This window comes from Desmodus rotundus, chromosome 7, assembly GCF_022682495.2.
Source record: "Desmodus rotundus isolate HL8 chromosome 7, HLdesRot8A.1, whole genome shotgun sequence".
Taxonomy (NCBI): domain Eukaryota; kingdom Metazoa; phylum Chordata; class Mammalia; order Chiroptera; family Phyllostomidae; genus Desmodus; species Desmodus rotundus.
In genome coordinates, this window is record NC_071393.1 from 83,931,721 (window position 1) to 83,951,498 (window position 19,778).

The 19,778-nt window shown below is 40.5% G+C and overlaps 1 protein-coding gene across 4 annotated transcripts in view; it reads right to left on the reverse strand.

Moving 5' to 3' along the window:
* The window catches only part of MYO5A (myosin VA), a 172,647-nt gene that overhangs the window by 26,455 nt on the left and 126,414 nt on the right, over window positions 1–19,778 (reverse strand). For 2 of the 4 annotated variants that reach the window (XM_053928124.2, XM_053928123.2), the window contains exons 25-30: window positions 16,619–16,732; window positions 13,407–13,550; window positions 13,099–13,152; window positions 9,662–9,889; window positions 4,348–4,448; window positions 1,665–1,745 (exon numbers count right to left, since the gene is read on the reverse strand). In XM_053928124.2, the coding sequence (XP_053784099.1) occupies window positions 1,665–1,745; window positions 4,348–4,448; window positions 9,662–9,889; window positions 13,099–13,152; window positions 13,407–13,550; window positions 16,619–16,732 (722 nt within the window). The remainder of the gene's footprint in view (window positions 1–1,664; window positions 1,746–4,347; window positions 4,449–9,661; window positions 9,890–13,098; window positions 13,153–13,406; window positions 13,551–16,618; window positions 16,733–19,778) is intronic. The other 2 variants (XM_053928126.2, XM_053928125.2) reach the window with 1 other exon arrangement.

Sequence of the window (19,778 nt, forward strand, 5' to 3'; positions counted from 1 at the left end):
GATTACTGCTTCCCTGAACACAAGCACCCGAGTCAGCTGTCCCTGTAAGCAGACCACGGCACTGGCAGTGAGAACAGCAGAAAGAGCATGCTCCCAACACCTTGCGTCCCTCACCCCCACTTCTACACTCACCCCTTTCCTGAACACAAAACAAAGTTACAGTGAGGAATTAATTGGCATGAAGAAGGAAAAGACGTTCTTTTACTCTAATCCCCTTGGCTACCAACTGCTGGGCAAAATGTATGAATGCCACTGCAAGCAAACTGGTAAGAGCAGACTAAAACTATTTTAGTGAGTATAAAATTGCAAGAACATTTGAACCAATAACAACACCAGAAAGTTAATGACAACGGTTTATGAATAGAACAAACGAAGCAGAATAAGCAGAAGCCCCTTGAACAAATAGCATATTAAGTACTTTTTACAACTTAATCACTGAAATGGTTATTTTTATGAGATTCTTAAGACACAAATGTCACTAGAGCAGAAGAGTGTGTTAGGAAGATGTTGCTGTTTCAATTTGATTTGCTCTCCCCCAAACATATTTAACACGTTGAGTCTGGGTAATTACTTGGAGCTGCAGCGATGCCGGAAACCCTCCTGCAACCCTGGATTTGCCGTCTCACAAATCCGACCTTCATGTGGGCACAGAACGCCAGCCACGAGCTAAGCACGGCTGTTAGGCAGAATGCTAACACTGGGCTGGCCAAAAAGTTTGTTTAGTGTTTTCCGTACGACGCTCTAGTCGTGTTCAGTTGTCTTTTAAGTTTATTCAAAAATAATTTTGTTAGACTGGACTGTGACAGCTGTCATATCAGCGTGCATTCAAAAAAAATCAAAATTGGTGAATATTTTGTGCGGCCATTTTAATATTGAAGACGGAAGAAGATACGTGTCATTTTCAGTACATTATGCTTTATTATTTCAAGAAAGGTAAAAACGCAACTGAAACGCAAAAGATTTGTGCAGTGTACAGAGAAGGTGCTGTGACTGATTGAACGTGCCAAAGTGGTTTGTTTTGGCCAAATAACTCTTTGCTGTGGGGCTGTCTGATGCACTAGAAGATGTTTAGCAGCACCCCTGGCCTCTACCCACTAGAAGCCAATAGCGGGAGAGAGCCGACAGACTCAAAATATCCAAATCAATAAAGTTATTGGTGAAAATGGAAAATGTGTCTTTTATTTTACAGAAAAAACTGAATGGGCTTTTGGGCCAACCTAGTACTACATAAGAATGCAGCCACATCACCACAGGCACATGTCCTTTAGATCAATGATTATTCCAAACAAGGAGCCACTAAGTAATAGGTATTAATCTCTTCCTGCAGGAGTTCGAGCTCTAGTTGGTTTTGGTGTTGGTTTTCTTCCAACTCCTGGTGAAGGAGCACTCACAAGTTTCAGTGCCTGAAGGGAACACTAGATAGCATCTTTCACTTAATGGGCAGTAACTCTTCTATCCTCCATCACTCTCTTTCAGCTTTAATAGCATCGCTTAGGTAGAGAGGGTTTTTAGGAAGGTATCCGGCTGAATGCTCTATGTTTTACTGAAATTTACCCAGGAAGACAATTAATGTACAAGAAATATAGAGTTTAAAGTCAGGAGGCCACTGTTAGTAAGAAAAACAACAAATTAATAACATTCCATTTTGAGGAGACAAATATAACCTGTTGGCTTGTTTTAACCCTTCATAAACCAGCCACAGCTCTCCATCCTCATTCAGCTCATGGAAATCCATAGCAGATGATCTTCCATGCAAAAGGAACAACAATGCAAAACACAAAGGAATACGGGATGGGAATGAGATGATGATGGTCAACAGCAGCACATGGTATTTCAATATTTTATTGTCAATATATTGATTTCGTTAATTACAGATAGCTTCAAGATGTTATCACAAAAATTACTTTGGTTAATTTTTTTTAAAAAATGTGCAACATATAAATGGGTAGAAAATAAAACAAAATAATCAAGGATCTACAGCTATTTTTCCTGCAAAATAAGAAATGGTTCAAAAGATGATGAAGAGGTTATGTCTTTCACACTTTATTCACCTGGCGGAGTGGTCTTATCACACGAGAGACTGACCACGGCAGCCACACACACAGAGTGAAAGCTGCAGCTAGCGCCTTCGTGCGGCAACTTCACGGTCCATTTCAAAATGTTTTGAAATTAATATTAATAAGTTAATAAAAATACTATTGTTGAGTGTTTGCTAAGTGTCAGTTTTGTTCTATATTCTTCTGTACGTATTTTTTCATTTAGTTCTCCCAGTAACCCCATGTCTGTCATTTGCCACAGTGCAGAGAAAGACATGGAGGCTTGGAAGTAAGATACCTGGAGGTTACACAGCAGGAAAGCAGTGGCGCTCGGGGCCATCTGGTGCCAGAGCCCAGGTTCTCAGTCCCCCTCCTAGACTTCTGTTGTGGAAATGATGTTTACACAGAACAGACTCCAGAGCGTGCTCTTTTATTTTCCACCTACCACCGAACCCTGAAGAGTTCATCTATTTGCATGGTCTCAATTGTGTTATTATATGCTCATGCCTTCAACATTTATATTTCAGCCCACACATCTCTCCTGCTTTGGATCTATATTTTCAGATGCCTAATAGATTTCTCTCCTTGGATGTCGTCTTAGCTCCTGAAATTTAATTTCTATAAATCTACCAGTCATCACCACCCCATACTTCCCTACATCCCAGACCCAGGATCAAAAGTAGCACCATCACATCCAAACAAGCATCCACAGCAGACACTTTAGAGTCACCGTTCACCATTCCCTGTTCCTCACTGACACATCCAACAAAACACAAGGCTTACTAACCTCAGCTTCTTCTGTATCTTTCAAAGTCCCCTATTTTTTTCAATCCCAACTGCCACCAACCAAGTCAAAGTCACCATAATCCATCATTCCATTATAGTAATAGCCTCCTAACAGGTCTTTATACCTTCAACCTGGTTCCACTACGATCTAGTCTCTAACATAAATGCCAGGGTTAACTTTCTAAAACTCAAAGTTCACTATATCATTCTCCTACTTAAAATCTTTCAACAGCTTCCACAACCATTGGAGTGAAGTCCGAATTCTCTCAGCCGTCTCCCCAACAGCCTAAACTCTGTAAATGCAGTTGCCTTGGGGACTGCTGCTATTCCCAGCGTGTGGCACAGGGCCTGGCATGAAATAAGCATGCAATACATATCTGGTAATTGAAAAGCTGATGGATGAACAGTGTAATCTAGCTATTTTTATACTGACACATTCTTAAATGTGTCAGATATAAAATGTGTTATTTATAATTTAAATTCATAAACTAAAATTCAAGTTTAACCTAATACTTTAATAAACACTCTCTACCCTTCCCCATAAAAGAAGATATTTAGTTTGCGAAGTATTTCTACATACCAGTCGTGATACTATACATCAGGAGACCCAGACTGTACACTAAAATAAAAATCTCCAGAACTGTCTTTGTCTGTAATCATCACGGGCCATATACTTTTAAGCCTGTGGTCTTTTAAGTTCAGAGCTCAGCAGCACTATGGCTCTGTGGAGAAGGCAGTGATAGGAAGGCTGACAGAATTCCAGAGATGAGCTTTATTCTGATATAACCTCAGCTACAGAAAAGCTTCAGGAAAGTTCAGGCACTTAGTGATGGTTCAAATCCTGCATTCTCAGCCATCCCACCTGAGATTCCTGAATGTAGAGTGACTGAGCTAAGTGCCGCCTGCAATTTCATTCATATTTAGAGTAAATGGAATAAAACCAGAGTTAGGATTTTCTTAGGACACCTTAGGGAACAGGACAAAAACGTGGTCTCAAATATCAGGGCCCCACCCTAGAAGTTACAGAACCCTTTTAGAATTATATGGCTAACACTAATATGATTCCAGGTACTTCCTTTGTCTTCACATTACATTCTGATGATTGAAAGCTGCAATGGCCCCTGCAAACCTTCACACATAACCAGCCTGAACAACAAGTAAATGTGACTATCCGAGACAGTCAGTCCAGCAGTGACCAGCTGGGTTTTCTTCCCGAAGGCTCAGACCTTAAAGATACAGACACATATCCCCTTGATATAAAGAACTTTTCCCTGACACCTCTCATCAAAAACGCTAACTTATATTATGAGCTTTTATTGAATATATTGAAAAAAATTGGATTCCCTTTGAAGGTCAGATAGCTACTAAAGCAATGAATAAATACTTTGCTACTGTACTTGAACAACAATAAAAAATGTGAAACATAAATAAATACTGATACTAACAGCAGTAAAAAAAAAAAAGAGGCTTGAAGACTAAAGATCTATAGAATTAAACAAAAATGGAATAAACAGGATCAACTTACCTGTTTGTTTCTTTCAAGCCAATGTATGCTTGTGCTATTTCACCTTTATCTTTCATTTTCTGTACATCTTCCAAAAGTATTGTGGAATCTGTCATTGTGTTCTGAAGGAGGAAATGACACATTTCCACATTAAGAATCGACTCAAAAGCTTCGAATCACATACAACATACTTACGTGCTTCTGTGTTCCAGCACAACTCTGCCCTCCAGGGCGCCAGCTCCAGACTGCAGAAGTGCAGAGGGCGGTGGGGCAAAGGCAGTTCAGAAAAAGAGGAACCATTTGCCTGGTTATTATGCATGTGTTACACATATTACACACATGCACACTACATATATGTTTACACACATATACACAGAATATATGTATGTATGTATGTAATATATGCAGCATTATAACAATAACCAGGCAAGTGGAATATATAGACATATATCTTTTTCCAGCAACACACACGATATAAAACACACGTAGCCCATCAGGTATTTCATTTACAGGGCTGTGGTATCCCAGAGTCTCACCACCTTTAGAGCAGGGCACTAAGGGTTCTCTAGAGGACTGAAGGGTCCTCTTCTTCTGGACTGCCCATGCCCCGCTGTCCTCTATACTTCTGCAGTGTGTGTGTGTGTGTGTAATAAGTTTCATATATTTAAAATACACACATACTTCAAAATACATAAATAGCATTAGAACAAAAACCAGGTAAGAACAAGGAGTAGTGAAATGGACAAAGCTATGCTTCCTACTACTTTTTGACCAGTTATAATAAGGCAAATGCCCTAATACAACACTAAGAGTTTGATACAAAGCTCATCCTTCCAGGAAAGCTCAGCACGAGAAAGGGGCATTCCGACGCATGCTCCAGCACACATCTATACATATATATATATATATATATATATATATATATATATATATATATATATATATGTATAGATGTGTGTAAGTGGGAAGAATTGAGCTCCTTGTTAAAATCTCCCTTCTGCTGTTACTCAATTCTTTTTCTTCTGTTACAGTTTACATGGTACATAAGCCTTTTGAAATAAATGTCTGGCAGGTCAGAATAACTAATGATTTTGTATAAAAAGAACTTTTCTGCTAACATTTTTACTTCCCTTTTAATTTTTCCTTTTTGGTCTAATCTGTCTGACAGCCACTGGAATTTCAAAATGTTGCTTCTGCTCAGCTACTGTGTATCTCTCCTAAACAATGGCAAAAACAGACAGTAAGAACCACTGTTCTGTAGTCTCTAAAAAAGAATACACTCTAGAGCCCAAGGGGCCATTCTGTTTGTCTAAACAGTATATACCTGACCCTCAGCCAACATTGGATCTGCAGCCAGACTGCACGATGAAGTGGTGTTAGTAGAATACACTTCAAACACCAGGGTCTTAGAGACCAGTTTCAAGATAACTCTAATGCCAACTGGAGGCCTACAAATACTTGCTTTTGAATTTTGGTGTTTATAAGAAACATCTTTTTTTTTAATCTCCTTTTCTCCTAGTGCTGTTCTTTTGTCAGTTTATAAATGCATTCTTAGAGAAGACCAAGTATAATCTGATAAATGCTACTAACAAACTTTATATTTTATTGAATTTTAAACACCTTTCCCATAAACATCACATATAGAATTTCTTTAGCTATTTTTATAAATATTTCAGTACATATTTGATAGAAAATTTCTTTTTTCTCTTTCCATGAAAGGCATAAATTCTATCTATTCTATAAAGGGCCACACTCAGATTTTTAAGTTTTAAGCAATAACTCTCAAAGGCCCGGGTTCTATAATGCTACATGTATTCTCTGATATCTGAGGACCTACCCATTGGATGTGGTTTTGAACTTTTAGTAAATTAAGTAACTTGATCCAATTAACTGAGGCAAAGGAAAGACAGGCTTCTTAGTATATTGCTGTCCTGACAGTAAGTAGCCGGCCCTTCCCCTCTCTGGCCTATCTCAGCTAAACGTGGTGGCTGTGGCATGGGGTCAGACTTAGACAGCCAGCATTAGGAAGTTCCTGGCTAGCTGCCCAGCTTGTCTCCCCAGCCAGGAGTCCTGAAACGGCTGCAACCTGTAGGAAAATCCCACCCTTCCCAGGTGTGCTAAGCAACTCAGGCTCCTCTTCATCCTTGGCCAACAAACCCATAGCTGGTCGACGTGAGGGCATGGGAGAGCCTGTGCGTTTAAGCATGCTCCACGTTAAGGGCCTCCCTCCCCCTTGTGGACGGACTACCATAACTTCCACAGTGAGTCACAGAGGTGACCGTGAAGTAGGAGTCATGAAGACCTCCCTGTGAGCCAGACTACTACACCCATATTTTCCCACTGACTTCCCAAACAAGGAGGGGTCAAAACAGGAAATCAGTTTCTAAATATCAAAATAGACTAGGTGGCCAGAAAGCATCAGTTGCATACACTGAGGGATATTTGTAAACTAAAATTAGGATTAGATAGTACTTACTAAAAATTTTATAATTACCTTGTCATCCTGAAAATCACAAGTCAGCAAGCACAAAAAAAGAGGAGAAAACAATAAACCCTTAGTTCCATAAATAAATTTTATCATTGAGTCCCCATCCTAACAAATAAACTGTAAAAATACCCATGAATTGTTTCTCCTAAAACTCAATAAATTAATATTTATGGAACAGACATGAGGTGGACATTAATATTGTCTTAATTCTCAGGGATAAGTACTTGGAATTCTTTCAGCATTTTTTTTCTAATTGTAAAGTATTTCTGAGTTTGTGAGAAAATGGCCCTTCTGTCAGTGTATATGAGTGAAACCCTTTTCCCAGGTCTGTGAGAGCTGCAGTAATGTCCTGATAGGAGGTCATCTGTCCAGGTAAAGCCTCCCCGAATTCTCACGGAGGTGGAGTGGACAGACCAGACCTGGCTGGGCCGAATCATCACCTTGCTCACTGGGTATCACCACTGTCCTGCAAAGAGGTTGTGAAATGACGTGTCTATGACCACAAACTGAGTGGGGCGAACAGCCCTGGGGTATTTGGAAGGTCTCACATAGCCCCCAGGGCATTTTCCCTAGGGGAGGACAAGCTGCTGCCATGTGTAAGCTGGGAGCTCGGAGAGCAGAAGCCTCGATTTGGCTTCGGTTTAGCTGTCGCATGGAATCTGTGAGCTGGGTAAGTGACGGTGTGTGATCCCAGAACTGTGTGCTCTGTTAGATGGACTGTTTCATGCCCTTTGGTTCATTTTTCTTTTTCTTAACTTTTAACGAAGTTTCTTATGAGAATAGCAGTTTGTAACAAGGGAACCAGGGAGAGAAATCCTGACTGTGGACTCTGCTCCAGCTTGCATGCAGAGGAAGCCGGTCTCGAGTGGTTGTCATGGGAACCAAACTGAAACAGCCCTAAGGAAGGCGAGATGTACGTACAGGGCCAAGTGAAAGGAGAGATTCCACTCGTTTGCTGATGGGCACTTCGGTTGCTTCCAGTACTTGGCTATTGTAAATTGTGCTGCTATGAACATTGGGGTGCACAGATTCTTTTGGATTGGTGTTTCAGTGTTCTTAGGGTATAATCCCAGCAGCGGAATTACTGGGTCAAAGGGCAGTTCCAAAAACTATGGTATATTTACACAATGGAATTCTACGCAGCAGAGAGAAAGAAGGAGCTTATACCCTTTGCAACAGCATGGATGAAACTGGAGAGCATTATGCTAAGTGAAATAAGCCAGGAAGTGAGGGACAAATACCATATGATCTCACCTTTAACTGGAACATAAGCAATAGAAGGAAAAAGCAAACAAAATATAACCAGAGACATTGAAGTTAAGAACAATGTAACAATAGCAAGGGCGGGGGTGGGGGGTGGGGGCGGGGACAGTGGGTAGAGGGGATTACAGGAACTACTATAAAGGACACATGAACAAATCCAAGGGGGAGGGTGGAGAGGGGGGAGGGAAGTGGGTTCACCTGGGGTGGGGTGAAGGGATGGGGAGAAAAGGCATACAACTGTAATTAAATAACAATAAAAAAAAAAAAGTTAAAAAAAAAAAAAAAAAAAGAAAGGAGAGATTCCATTCTCCAACTTCTCATTTCAGATTTAAGAGGTTTGTGTTTGTTTTAAAATAAGGAAGGACATTTCTTTATAGAAGTCCATTTGTCCCTGGGCTATTCCAGAATTTGGTATTTTCTGGATCAGTGTTAATCCTAGGTGAGAGTTACCGTTATGAAATCCAAACCTATGTGCCAGGTTCGCTATCTTTTTTTTAATATAATTTTTTTAGATTTTATTTATTTTTAGAGAGGGGAAGGGAGAGAGAAAGAGAAGGAGAGAAGCATCAGTGTGTGGGTGCTTCTGGAGTGCCCCCTACTGAGAACCTGGCCCGCAACCCAGGCATGTGTCCTGTCTGGGAATCGAACTGGCCACCCTTTGGTTCGCAGGCCGGCATTCCATCCACTGAGCCACACCAGCCAGGGCCAGGTTCACTATCTTAACCATATGCAGAACTACCATTCTTTAAGAGAAGCACTCTCAGATCTTTCAAGCATCTAGTTCATCGTATACCACAGTCATGTTTTACACGTCATGCAGTTGGGACAGTTGATTGCCTCAAGTCTTGGTAACACTTCGCTACACGAACACGGGCAGGGACACAGGCCAGGCTTCAGGATGTAGCCAGGCTACTCAGATCATTTTTGTCTGCTGGCAAGTGACAAAAAGGCCCATTTCTAATCAGCACATGGCAGCACTAGGTCTCAAAATACCTGAGGGCAGGGAAGGCTTTCAAAGGGCCATCTACATCCTCTAGCATGGCCCCTTTTGTTGAATCAGAAATACAGCCCCTCCCTGCTGGGACAGCTCGCGCTATTCAACAACTCCCTGAAGTGAGCAGAACTCTCTGCAGATAACTTCCACTCACTGATCTCATTTCCAATCTGTTCACATTACCTTTACAGTTAATCGGGCTATTTCAACAAACAATTTTAAAGTTGTATTAAAACCATCTCACAGCAAGACAATTTATGAATTTTTATACTTAATAATATTTAATTTTTGATCAAATTTATTGTGGCCAAATTAGCACAAAAATTAATTTTAAAAGCCCTGTGCTCATGAATGAGGGATGCGACTTTGAAAACCATTTGGGATTTCCCTACTGAACAAAGTGTTCAGTCCAATTGACATTTGCAACAGTTTTAAAACAACATTGAGATTCTTTAAAAAAAAATGATAATATCCTTATTTACACTAAAAATGCTCTTAAGTGTTGGCTTCATTATACAATGGACAGAAGGGACAGAAAGAAACAGAGGCCAGCACCCAAACACCCTCTTTAACCACTTGCTTGTGCTTACCTTGGGCTGGATGGCCTCTTTCTGGCTCACCAGCTGAGACCTCAAGATGAGGACTTCCTCCTTGCGGACATCAAGCTCCTCACTCACGGAGGTCAGCTGCTCCATCAGGACCCGGTACGCTGGCGCACCCGGAGCGGTCACCTCCGGGGCACTTTTCTCACTAAGGGCTTTGCGTAACTCATTTAGCTCATTTTTCAGTTTTTTGTTTTCTGATTCCAGTTCTTGACGCTGTGTGAAGAGACAAAGAATAGTTCATTGTAGTCATCCTCAACTTTATACTGGAATGCTTGGCTTCCCCTGAGATGGCAGAAGAGTTCTGCTGGAAAAGATCATCAGAGCTACCCTAGTGAATGTCTTCCCAGGTTCTCCTGGAACTCTGCTCTGCAAATTAAGGAAGTCTGACATCGAGTGGAACGTAGCAAGGTAAACGGTAGTTAGCTTCATCAGCCCAAATTTCAGAGTCAAATTTATTCCAGGCCTGCCCAGGGTGTGTTCACAGGCCTGGAGAGATTGCCAAGTTCCAAAAGGTAAGTTTAGCCCAGTCCTAGGAAGCCCAGGTTTTGTTTGTGGGTAAATAAATATAAGGGCAGCTATGAGGGTCCAGCTAGTCAGGTTATTTCCAATGAATAGTTCAAATGAGTAGATCCCTGAAATAAGAGTAGCATCCTCTTATTTCTTTGTAAAACAGAATGGAAAGACTACTGAAATCTTAGGCTTTTAACTTCTAATTTAAAAAATTACCACATCACTTAAACTAATAAACTTCCCTTCGGTGTTTCGATGACAACAAATATACTTTTTTCACAGTTCTTTCCTGTGTGAACTGCTTGTGAAGTTGCTAGCAGAGGCTCTAAGAGGTGGGGATAGAGGATGGGCTACCTCCTCCCTCGCCACCCGGCAGGGCACCCACATCCTTTACCCCTCCACACTTGCAAGCACTGCCAGCCATCCTTATGCCACCAGCTGGTGCTGCTCTCTGCACATTCTGCTCAAACAACGGCAACAGGAACCCAGAACAGTTCTGACATTAAACTGTATTTACTGGCACTAAAACGCAAATGTCACTGAGTGCCAGCTGAGAAACAGTAGACAGTCATGTAAAAGCACCACGGTTACATGTGAAACTAATACAAAATATTTTATATTGAATGTAAACTATAGTTAAATTTTTTTAAATAAAAAAATAAGACAATTAAAAACACCGTGGTGCCTTATTTAGTACACGAGATAAAGCCTTATGATAGTGGACATGAGGTACCTCCATATAAGGATAAAATATTTGATTGTTTCTTCCAGAGAGGCAAAGGTTGTAGCACCATATCAGACCTTTCAACATGTTATAGTAAAACTATTTAAAGCCCTTTTTTTCTAGTTAAGAATAAATAACTCTTTCTTTCATGAATTAATCCATTCTTATGTGAAAAAATAATGCTCCTTCTTGTCCCCAGTCTCCCACCAACTGGTAACCAGCTTTGCATTGCCCATTCCTGCAACAGAAGACATCTGACTGTCTTTAACATGACACTTAAGCTCTGACGCAGTGTTTCCCAAACTTCGATGTACATCAGGAACACCTGGAGAACAGCTTGCTGGGCCCTATCCCTGGAGCTGCTGATTCACGGATACATGAATCAGCCTGACAGATCTCAGAGGGGAGAGTGTGGGGGGACTTGATAAAAGAAGGTAAAGAGATCAGCCAAAGAACACACATGCGTAGCCCACTGGCACAGACAACAGCGTGGTGACAGCCAGGGGACGGGGAGGTGGGGACTGGGGGAAGGTGGGCAAAGGGCGGGGGGAAAAGGGGCATCTGTAATAGTGTCAACAATTACAAAAAAAGAATTGTGGGATTGGGTAGGGTAGAGGTCCGGCATTCTCTGTAACAAGATGCCATATAGGCTGGGGAGGAAGAAGTAATTGGTTCTGGACAGTGGGAAGTAGCAAATTGACAGAGGATAGGGGCCTATTAACATGCATAAGTTATGTACCAAATCACAGTGTTAGGAAATAATACATCAGGACTAGCCTTGAAGTAATATTACTGAAAAAGAAAAAAAAAAACCCTTCAGGATAGTTTAGAGAAACCCTAGAAATTGTCAAATATACATAAAAACTTAAAAATAATATGAGTTTCCTAATACTATTTTGTGGCTTTTCTAACTTTTAGCTTTGTTTGGTTTTAATCATAAACCTTACCATAATTTTGCAGCTATTCTAAGACTATACAAAAGTGGAAAATAGTAAAAAAAAAATGGCATAAGCAGAAAATATCTGAGAAAAATTAATTTAAGGCCAATACATTAATTAACAACCTAGAAAAGTTTTGAAGTTGAGGGTGTTTTGAGAGCAGACCTCCTGAGAGCTCAGACGTTTCGGGGCTCAGCAGACTCTGACTCTGGAAACCAGACGAAGGGGCTGGGGGTGAGGGGTGGGCACAGCCTGCTCTGTGTCAAGTAATGGACTCTTTTTCCCCCCACTAAACTTCAACTCCTATGTTACCCAGAATGCTTTGTATTTCAGAAACTACTGTTCCTAACCCAGTTTCTTTCCCTCGTTCAAGTGCTCTGGGGCACACAGTGGCAGCTTGTAACTATCTAGTTAGACATTGCTTTTGACCATTAAGAAGACACAATCTCCACCTTCATCCCCCTTCTCCCAACAGCTGTTTTTTAAAAAAATAAGTTAGAGTGTGTTTCTACTCTTCAAACTAATTCCCAGCTATCTTTCTCCACAAGCACATAGTTTCAGTGAGGTTTGGTGACTAGAGCATGGGGTTTGGAGCCAGAGATACCAAGGTCCAAATCCCATTTCTGTCGACTTCCAGAAGGGTGATCTTAGGGAAGTTACTTATATCTTTTGGCCTCAATTTTCTTATCAGTAAAATGGGAACTAAAATACTGATTTGCAGGACTGTTGTAAGAATTAGGGCTGATATGTAAAATATCTATATTTTAAAATGATGATAATAACAACAGCAGCCAACATTTGCTGGGTACTATTAAATAAAGTGTTGGGCACTATTCTAAGCAGGTTACATGGATTAGTCCATATAATCCTCACGACAGTCCTATAAGATTAACATTGTCATTGTCCCCATTTCACAGATGAGAAAAGTGAGGCAGAGAGGACACGTAACTTGCACACAGCCACGCAGTGGTGGATCTAGCATTTGAACCCGGGCCGTCTGACACTAGAGTCCCTGTTCTCTACTACCTGCCACACTCTCAAATGGCAGCTACTGCTCCTGTTTCTGAACTCCATCTCATACAGATGAGAACCCATAAAAGGAAACAATACAAGGCTAGAAGTCATGCCTGAGAAAGTCTTAAGCTAGGGCTGCAGGTGCCCTAAAAGATGTTCTCTGAGAAAGAGAGGCTCTCAGCAGGCCTCTTGCCAAAACAAGATATTCAAAGCCCTGGGCACAACCTTCCCATTACCTTGAGTGACTCATATTCCAGTTCCGCACCTCTGATTTGTGGTCGTTCTTCTTCCTAGGGAAAATGTAAGTTAAAAACTTTACAAATAAGTAGTTATATTTTAATTGTTACAATTTTACTCAGAATATTTCCTTGCTCTGCAGAAAACAGTGAGGAGAGGTTAGCCCTCGCTACTCAAACCAAATCCTACTCGGTTAAAGTACTTCTGGGCTGAGTTTTCATTACAAAGAGACTGCAGGACTGGACATAAAGTCCCAGCCTCAGTGCTCGGTTTGCCCACGGCCCTGGACTCGGACAGCACAGCGCACCTTTGCCTTGCTGCGGAGCACCTGCTCCTCCTTGCGGTCCAGCTCATCCTGCATCATCTGCTTCTCTTGCTCCAGCTCCGTGACCCGCTTCTGGAGCTTGAGGAACAATGACATGTCCAAAGGTACCTTCTTCTCACTTGGCTCCTAAACCCCAGAAAAAATAAGATGGTCAAGACAACCCATAAGACGTAGAAGCCGAAGAGAAAATGATGAACAGCCCAACAGAAAAAAAATTGGCAAGCTTACAGAAGAAACATAAAGGGCCAAAGAATATAGAAGTGATCTGTCCACCCTAGCTCATAAATGGAGAAATGCAAGTTAAACAACAGTGAGGTACTGCGTTTCCCCCACCAGACTGGCAGAGCTGGAAAGGTTAATAAGGCCATGTGTTAGCAGTGAGTGTCCTACATGATACTGGTGGCAGTATAAGTAAGCCATTTAAAAGAGCAAGTTAGCCCTTGCTCTTTAAAATTTATTAAAATTTAAATGTGTGATACTCTTTAAGATAGGAATATATGTTTAAGAATTAACCCGACAGAAATAACTTATACAAGTACACAAAAATATGTGGAAAAAGATGTTCTAACAGCATTTTTTTGTTAATTGCGAAAAACTGGAAAGAACCCAAATATTAGTTAATAGGAGTGTTTCTTAAATAAATTATGGTATAGCCAAATTATGACACGTTTTGTAGCTGTTATAAGGAATACAATATATGAGTAGATAAATATGTCCTAGATAAAAGCATTAAGTGAAATATACTAGGTGCATGATAGTATTATGACCTTAAATTTTGTTAAAAAATACAAATATATGTGACTTTTAAACACACCTAGCATATACCATACAAGAATCTAGAAGGCCATCAATGATTACCTTGGAGAATAGGAGGCATAAAAACGTTTTGTTTTCTACTTTACTCACTTCTATATTTTAATTCTTTTGTAATCACGAAACATAATTTTTAAAAGGTAAAGGGCCAGCATAAATATATTGAGATCAGATGCAGAAAAAACTGAAAAATGAAAACATATATAGCCCTTGATGAACAGAAAGATAACCTAGTAGCATTTTAAAAGTATGGCAATTGGTTCTAACACAGAACCACAGTAAGAACTACTAGGATAGATAAAGACACACTAAATAAAGTTAAGCAAACGAAAAAAACTAAGCACCATCATGTTAGTTCTGAGAGTGTCATAGCTGTTTTACCTTGTGTACCCTGAGTTTGAACTTTTAATGAGGTAAGAAGGGAAAGAACTGTATCTTTAGATTTAAAAAATGATAAGGAGTCTCTTTTTGTTTGAGAGAAAGAGAGAACAGTAATAACATTTACTTAACTAAATGGTCTAAGTTATAATTCCTAACTGATTAGCTAATCTTATATTTCCAATGGCGAATTTTTTAAATGAGTGTTTTTTATTCTGATATAAAAGCAAAATAAGTTTTTATTGAAATTTTAGGAAATAAGAAAAGTACAAAGAAGAAAAATGTAGGCAACTCTCATATCCAGAGAAAACCCACAACTGTTGTTCAGTCTTTTTTCTAAAGAGTTATAGAATTAGAGTAATATTTTCATTATACATTTGTATTGTTTTAAAGCTTAGCATTGTACCACAACTGTTTTCTAAATTCACAGTATATTTGAGACTGTAATTTTTAATGGCTGTTTTGACATGTAGTACCATCATTTGCTTAGCTGTTTCTGTAGTGACAGGCATTGAGGTTGTTCCTAATTTTTTTTGCTATTGAAATGTACTAATATAAACATCTTAGTAATAAATATCTAAACTTTGTTTTTAAGTCTGTTAAACTGGTTGGGCTAGTTTACACTTTCATCAGTAAACATTACCTTGCCCAGAACAGCAGTTACTGTGATTTAAAGAAAAAAACCCCCATTGTTATGTATATTTTACCACAATAAAAAAATAGCAAAAAGTAAATAAATTAATTAAAAATTTAAAAAAACACACTGATAAATGCTGGTACTGGTAAAAATGAGGTTAAGCATAGAAGAATTTTGAGCTTAAAAATGTGTTGCCCTCAATCAAAACTGGGAGCAAGAGGCCTCTGTCCTGAGTTTAGTACAAATTAATTTGCAGCAAACACCCTTGCGGCCGGGCTTCCGCCTCCCATGCAGGCGCTGCTCAGGGATGTTACATCGAAGTCGACAGTCTGTTAACACACTTCCCTCAGACCACTGGACGGAGTTCTCCCACTAAGACCAACACGTTCTCTAGAGGCTCAGAAGCTGGGAGAAAGCCTTGGGCCATCTTTGTATAAGGGAGCATACAAAGATGGCCCAAGGCTTTCTCCCAACACGGACGCCTTCCCTCCCATCAAGAGATGGGGTCTATTTCCCACTCCTTGAGTCTGGGCTGGCCTGACCATAGAATGTGGCCGAATTGACAATGTGCCAGTTCTGGACCTGGCATCTTTTGCTCCTGCATTCTGAGGACGGGCTCACCATGCTGCTGAAGAGAGAAGCCACACGGCGAGGCGCAAGGAAGAGAACCCCATTTCTTTCAGCAACTGTGCCAGAAGCAGTCTATTTCTGGCCATTTTCTCAGAAAATGATATAAAAATAGAAGAGCTGTGCCCAAATTACCCATTACTGAAACTAATATATTTAAAAAGAAGATCTGAGAATCGGGTTGGGAACAACCTAATTTAAAGTCACTGTACTCTTGGAGTTATAGCAATACGTCATTTTGGGTTTTTTTTTGTTTTTTTTTTTTTACGTCATTTGGTTTTATAGCACGTAATACAAAACACTAAGGTGGACTTACAAGCTATTTTTCATGTATTTTTGTGGAAGAGGCAACAATCTTACTAAACTCTTGGGGACTGGTATTTCCAATACTCAAGGGCAAAGGGCTTACTTTTTAAGTAATTTTCCTCAGTCTGAAATAAATTCAAGATAGGCTATTTTTTTTAATACATAGAATATGTTAACGTGTGAAAGGGGATTATAAAAGGGAAAATCTGGTCATCAAGATTATGTTAGAGTTTAAATGTTCATTGACAAAAATATATGTGATAAGTATGTATGTACACAACTATTCAAGCACCTATAAGTCACTTATGAAGAATAAATAGTTTAAAACGGATGATACACGTATGGGCAAATGGGGTCTGTTCTACAATGGAAATGTACTGCGAATGACAGCATGATCATATCCTGCTTTTAGTGATAGGTGTCTAAAATGTACCTCTGTCCTCAAAGGAATGTCTTCAGTTTCTGCAATTTCAGAGCTAAAGGTATATTCCGACTCATTGCTGCTGTGGGTGGAGTCCGTTCTCTTGTGTCCAGGCTTCGGCACATTCTGCAAGCAAATAAACCGAGTATAATCAACACAACAAAATTAAACCTGATATACTTAAGACAGCACCCGCCTTTACTTGGTTTTAATCTCTACTCATTGAATGCCATTCTCATGGCCGACAATCTGTTTCATGTTGTCCTGACCAAATCCTACAAAAGGGTTACCTTCTGAGCCCCTCAAAGAAAAAAAGGAAGATGCACCCGCAGGGCATGACAAGAACAGTGGCAAAATCAAATGCTCAGATGAAAACCATCTGTAATTATTAGCAGAAACCTCTTTGGGTTTTTAAAGCAGTGAGTGGCCGGCCACACGGGGTGGAGCACAGGAGGGCGCCTCCACATCCACACACGGACTTCAGCGTTGCAGGCGAATAACCCTTACCGAAAAGTTCTCAAGACATGTTCGATGACAGCATGGCCATTTCACCATGTGTGTTTGGGGACAGTTGAAAAGAAAAAAAGAGGGGGTTTCCACAAAGTACCTATAATTTCTGCCACTTTTATGCATGAAGTTGACTCTCCTGAGTCAGCAAAGAGAAGGATGAACAATGCAGGACAGGCAAGAAGGCTGCTCTAAGAACATTCTGGAGATCCCGGGGTTATTAATTCAGGGAGTCCAGGAGACACTTTTATGACATGTGGTAGTATGATACTGCATTCAGAAAGCTTGTGGGGAATAAGAGAGTTAAGCAATTGTAGTTCCTTCCTTTCTGTAGAAGGGGATAGAGAATGGCTGGAAGGAAGAAAGAAGAAAAAGCCTGGGTTTGTGCTCCTCACTCCTCGTGCTGCCCCAGCAGAAGAGATAGAGAGGTTCAGTGGCCTGGATCTCACAGGGTTACTGATCTTGGGAGCTTCAGAAAGGCCTCAGAGAGCTTTCTGATCTCTTTAATTTTTTTACTCCTTCGCTAGCTACCAGAAAAGAGCTCGAAGCCACAAAGAGCTGCTTTGCCTCTTTCCTTCCAACATCCATGCTTATCGGGAGCAGATCCATCTGTGCAAACAAAGTGAAGCCAGCAGCAGGATGGTCGAAAGTCTCCCGGGCCAGCCCGACCTGTACTCCAGGGCATAGGGAAGATCCAAGAACAGCAGAACCTCTGAAACTATCTAGCAGCTATGGGAGAACTGCCACACCTAAGTCAAAGATACTCAGGTTTACTCTCTGTTTACACACAGGCATTCTTACTTAAAGTTCCTAGCTCAAGGCAATAGTTGTAGAGGATGATGTTTATTTAACAAATTGGCTGTGTCATTAAGGAAAACAGGTAGGCCCATAAATCCTAGGATAAAGAGTTTTAATAAGCTTATTAAAGTAGAGTGAGACCCCTGTTTTCTCACATTTATGTATTTTTAAACAACATACCTTTTAAACATACCTTTATTCATTTAAGGTATGAACAGGAGCAACGCTATGTGAATATATTTTCTATTTAATGTAACCTCTGCACACACAGCAGTGATTAAGTGTTCTGAGTCAGAAACAGGAGAGAGCTGGGTGGGAACCCACCACTTACCCGCCCCTTGCCCAATTTCTCCAGGCCTTACTTTCATCATCCAGAAAGGGGATCTACTTCATAGTGTTTATAAGAGGATCAAGTAAGACTGTGCAAGTAAGGAGTGTAGCATAGGGCCTGGGATATAACAAGCACTCAGTTAATGGTCGCCGATGCTGCTTTGATTGTTAGGGCCCTGCAGTAATTCAACTCCCTTGGTGACCTTCCAGTTTTCATTCAATACGTTATTCATTTTACAAGGACAAACCTATGACTTGATCATCATGTTCTCCTTCAAGATCTGCATGTGGCACCTCCTCTTCTCCGTATCTGTCTTTTCTCCCATAATTCCTTCTTTTCTTGAATCTGGTTTTACTCCCTTTGTCAAAATTAATGACCCTATTGTTGACATGCTGGATTCCCTCCTTACTTGGAATTAATTTATCTTCAAACACTTCACGAGCGTGGATTCACTTGCCTCATTATCCTTTTATTGTTGGCTTAAAACTCTTTAGCCCTTCATTGCCTCAGCCCTACAACTGAAAGTTCCTGGAGAAAAATCCCACGCCTCTTCTTGGTCCCAGGGAAAACAAATGTAGTAACCAGTGGTACTCTGAGGCAACCCATCAAGTTCCCCCACTTAGGTTTCCCCACCATCTATCTGAGGTAGAAACACTGCTGGAAACAAGTAGCACCATCTATCTAACTGCAAACGCGTCATTAGCATTGTGGCAGTGAGAGCTCATTTGCAGAATAGTGTCAATGAAATATTAGCCAAGTACCCATCTGTTAGTTGCTAAGTTCTATCTAAACACTAAAATAAGATGTTGCTATTAACATTTTAATTAGTCCTGAGTTATGAAGTCATTTTTTCATTCTCAGCAAACATTTTCTGTGAAGACTCTGATCTTGATTGCATCTGGAGCTGGGAAATGAGATGTAATGAAGAGCTGAGTAGGAAGCAAGCAACCCTGAGGTTCCTTTCTCTGCTATTTTCCCTTTCTCTTCTCTGACCATTTTGTTGCCCAAGAGGAATGACAATGAGTCACAGACGTCCAGTGGAGAGGCTTACAGGCTGAGAAATCTGAGATAGAGCAGCTAAACTACCCCTGGATCTTGGTTCCATCTTTCTTTTTCCACAGCACTGCTGGAAACAAGTAGCAGGCAGAGACTTGCTCAGCAGGAAGGACTAGGTCTGTTAAATTGCTGGACGAAGGAAATTACTGGAGGGCCTTTTCTAGAGAAGGCTGTCTCTCTGACTAAGGAGGCTCATTAACCACACAGATGTCTCAGGAATGTGCTCAGAGAGTGTTATAAATAGCTCCCCTCATTTTATTTTCTGAGGTTCACAAGGCACACATTATTAAAGCATCCCAAAAAATATTACAGAAAAAAAATTTGTGTACCTCTGTTTAAGCTGGTTGATCCCCACGTTTATTTAATCTCAATCATTTCTTTTCCCAGGGCTACTTCTTAATGTCCCAAGTAACTAGTGGCCTCTGAAACAACCAGTGGGATACATGGTGTAGCTCTAGCCATACCTAAAGTATAGATAAC